Source organism: Echinops telfairi, unplaced genomic scaffold, assembly GCF_000313985.2.
Source record: "Echinops telfairi isolate 266 unplaced genomic scaffold, ASM31398v2 ScPeMD7_70;HRSCAF=299, whole genome shotgun sequence".
NCBI classification, from domain to species: Eukaryota; Metazoa; Chordata; class Mammalia; order Afrosoricida; family Tenrecidae; genus Echinops; species Echinops telfairi.
The window spans coordinates 993,320-997,252 of NW_022103968.1; the positions used below are offsets into that span (position 1 = coordinate 993,320).

Consider the following 3,933-nt stretch of genomic DNA (forward strand, 5'->3'; position numbering starts at 1 on the left):
AAAAATAGAAACTGAAAAGGGAGGGGGGGAGAGAAAAGAGCCATGGTTGGTGCAAGGTCGCCAGGAGGTCACAGAGGGGGTGGGCAGGGGGAGGGTGGTTGGGCACCGGGGGCCGGCTGTTGACCTGCAGGTGTGTTGCTGGCTTTCAGCAGAGGGGTTGTGGGATCAGCAGAAGGGTACGTGGGGGCTGTGGGGGGGTGTGGATTCGAGTGGTAGGGGACTGACAGGGGTTAGCAGAGGGGCATGGCAGAGTTAGTGAGAACAGCTGAGAGGTGGGTGCGGGTCAGTGGGGGGTGGGTTGGTGATAAGTCAGCTGGTGGGTCGACGGGAGTCGGCAGGAAGTCCACTGGGGAGTTGGTGGGAGCTAGCAGGGAGGCCTGTAGCAGCGCTCTAGGGGTGGGCGGGGCACTGGAGGGCCAGTGGGAGAGGGCCCATAAGGCCATGGTCTGAGGTGGGTGCTGGCCCCCAGGAGGGGTCTCTGGGGATCAAGGTTGCAGACATCCCCAGCACTGGGAGGTGGTTCAAGTCGACTCTCCCTCTCTCTGGGGCCCTCTGTGAGGTGGGCCCAGGTCGGCGGGGTCCCTGACAGACTGACTGACAGTCCTGACGACTTGTGGGTCCCTGGAGGACACTGTCCCAGCCCCACGGAGCACGTGACCTCCTCAGTCGATCTGACATCGGGGGAGCAGGGGGCCTGCAGGAGTGGAATGCTGGGGACCCAGAGCCCTGGCCCTGACTGGTAACACCCCACCCCTGCCCCCATGCACAACACCCTCTAGCCCGTAGTGTGTGGCCGAGGCACCAGGCTGCTACTGTAAGGTCAGGGCTCAACCCGAAGCTCTTCAAGGGTGAAGACGGCTGTCTGCCAGGCGAGGCTTCACAGCTTCACAGCTCTGCGTCTGCCGGGTCGCCCTGGCAGTGGGCTGGAACCACCATGGAGGCGGAGTGGCCCACAAACCTCAGGGAGCCCTCAGGACCCCACATTGTCCCAGCCCACAGGCGGTGGAGCTAAGGGCCCGGTGGGAGGGGGTGGGCCAGGGCTGAGGGCAGGGGAGGGCGAGCTGAGTGAGGGCTGCTGTGGGTGCTGTGGCCACGTGCCAGGATCAGGGGTGGGCATCTCTATCACCCATCCCTCCTGGCTGGCCCAGCACCCATGGTTGAGTCCCTGCTGTCCCAGCCCCAACAGGTGTCCAGCCACTCGGGTGCAATTTCAACACCAACCTCCAGGTTCCGCTGAACGGACAAGACAGGGAGGGGGCACCAGATGGCCCGCTCCCCTCAGCACCCAGCTCAGCCAGCCCACCAAGGCCTGACTGGATGTCGGCCCCCAGCCCCAGCCCTGCAGCAGTTGTGTCTGGTGCAGAAAGAGGGGGCTGCGGGAGGCTGTGTCTAGCAGGCCCACAGTCCTAGGGAAGAGGACTTTAGGCCCAAAGGCCAGAGACCCCTGAGTATCGGCTTAGTATAGCCCCCAAGGCGTGGGGCTATGAGAGCGGGGCCTCCCAAGGTGGCCGGGTTGAAGGACCACTGTGGATTGCCCCCACAGCCCCCATCCTGACCCCTTTGAGGTCAGCTCCGTCCTGACCCAGAGACCGGGGCCTGTTACCTCTGTCCTCTCGGCCTCTAAGTGCAGGCTTTTACCTTCTCCTCCAGCTCCTTGGCCTGCCTCTTCTGCGCCTCCATGTGCTCCTCCAGCTCTTTGATCCTCTGCAGCACAAGGGGGACAGTCCCTGTCACCAGGGCTGGAGCCTCAGGAAAGCTGGCTGCTCTTCCTCTTTCTCCTCCCCACCCCCAGCCCCTGCGTCCCTCTTCCTCCCCATCCGCACGGCCTTCACCGTCTTCTCCTGTGTGTGAAACCGTTTTTCTTCTTTCTGCAAAACAACGTTTCCATGAACGATTTCTCTTTCCGAGACTGACTAAGGTCTCCAACTTTGTCCACGTCATGAGGCGCTTGGCAGTCTCGTGACTGCGCTCTGGGTGCACGAGATCCCACTGTGAGTCTGTATGAGTTTATTTGCCCACTCCTCCACCGAGAGGGGGCTGGTGGACTCTGGGGGTTTGCTATTATGAAATTGTTTTGATTCATGTGGGAATGTCTATATCTGTCCACGTTTCGCTCTTCACATCTTCAGGGTGGGTACCGAGTAGAGAGGTGGCCGGGCCCTGAGGTATGTCTGTTCCCGCGCGCATAAGGAAGCGCTATACTGTCCCCACAGTGGCTGTTCAATTTTGCAATCCTACCAGCAACGTGTAATGTCCAATCTCTCCGCGTCCTCTCCAGAATTAAAAAAAAAATTCTTTTTGCTAGTGTCAGTGCGAGGTGGTATCTCACTGTTGTATCAATTTGCCTTTCTCTCAGAGTTCATGATCACAGCGTTTCTTCACATGATTGTCAGCCACCTGGATGTCACCTTTAGTAAACTGTCTACTCCTGCCTTATGAACACTGCCCTTGTTTTTGAAGGTAGACCCAGTGAGGCAGACAGTGATGCCACAGATCTGGCATGCAGTCCCGTGGCACTGATGGCAGTTTTGAGCTGTGTGGCCCTCTCACCTTCCTGCTGGCTCCATCCTCCCCACTCCTCAGACCACTGGGACCATCCCGGCTCCTGTCTAGTCTCTGGAGCTGCTGTGCCTAGTTCGATCCCATCTGGGTCACTCTCTACAGCGCACACGCTCACGTCATGCCTGTTTTGGGACTGGATCGTTTGTGTCTTTCTTATGGAGGCTGCAGGCTTCTGTAGGGTTTCCAGACTGGCCTTGACTGGCTGCACCACTGCCAACGCTTTCCCCCAATCTTTGGGCTCTCTTGTTCTTGATGGATCCTTTCGATGTACAAAGTGTCGTGTTTTCAAAAGGTGTGAGTCCTCGATTTAGTCTTCTGTTGGGTGGGTGTTTCCGTGTATCTATGCCTTGTGCTAGAACCCCTACGTCTGCCCGTTTTTCATTTAGATCGACACCGTTCCAGGGCTTACGCTTAGGTCTCTTCTCGCTCTGTGTCCATGCTGTGCACGGCAAGGGAAATGGGTCATTCTTTGGCAGGTGGAAATCCAATTCTTCCAGCACCACTCATTGAAGCGACTATCTCTTCCCCTTGTGTGCGCCTGGGCCTGTCTCCAAAACCAAGCACCTGTCTGGGGTTCAGATGTATTTGTGGGTGTTCCACTCTACTCAATCGGTCCATTGGTCTGCATAGCTTCATTGGAGCAATTCTAAACAGTCTGACTACCCGGGGCTGTCTAATAGATTTTGAGATAAATGAGTGAGAGACTTCCTACTTGCTTCCCATTTTCTAGCAGTATTCTGTTAGTCCTGGGTTTCGTTCTGTTCCACACAAGACTGGTGATAAGCATGTCACATTCTTCCAACTGTGTAACCCTCTCTGTTTCTCGTAGAAGTGTTTTACTGTTTTCTTTATATAACTCCTTGGATCCTCTGGTTAAATTTATTCCTACATATTTGATCTTTTGTGTGGTGACTGTCAATGGGGTTGTTCTTTTAAACATCTTTCTGGAATCCTCTTCCTTAATACGCAAGAACCCAGTGGATCTTTGTATGTTGGTCTGACAGCCTGCGATGCTGCCAGTTCAATTAGTTCCCGAGATTTTCGAATAGCGTCTTTGGGTTTTCTCTATAAGAGACCACGTCCTCAGAAAATAGAGCTTTCCTTCTTCTTCGCCAGTTGGATGCTTTCTTATCTTTTGATGTCAAGGGATTTTACTTCCATTCCTAGTCTATTGGCTGATTTTATTGAGCATGTATATTATTTATTAAGTGCCTTTTGGCCTCAATTAATATAATCATATGGTTCTTTTGTTTTCTTTATGTGGTTAATTACAATTAAATTGATTGTTGAGTTAGTTAATTGTGCCAGCCTGGCCAATAATCACATGTGGGGCTAATTGAAAGGCGGAGGGATAAATGGGTGGTGAGCCTC

General features: G+C 54.7%; 1 protein-coding gene across 1 annotated transcript in view; it reads right to left on the reverse strand.

Moving 5' to 3' along the window:
- Positions 1-1,129: 1,129 nt before the first annotated feature.
- JAKMIP3 (Janus kinase and microtubule interacting protein 3) overlaps positions 1,130-3,933 on the reverse strand; it is a 62,273-nt gene continuing 59,469 nt past the window's right edge. The window contains exon 22 of the mRNA XM_045291559.1: positions 1,130-1,704. Coding sequence (XP_045147494.1) covers positions 1,621-1,704 — 84 coding nt within the window. The 3' untranslated portion in view covers positions 1,130-1,620. The remainder of the gene's footprint in view (positions 1,705-3,933) is intronic.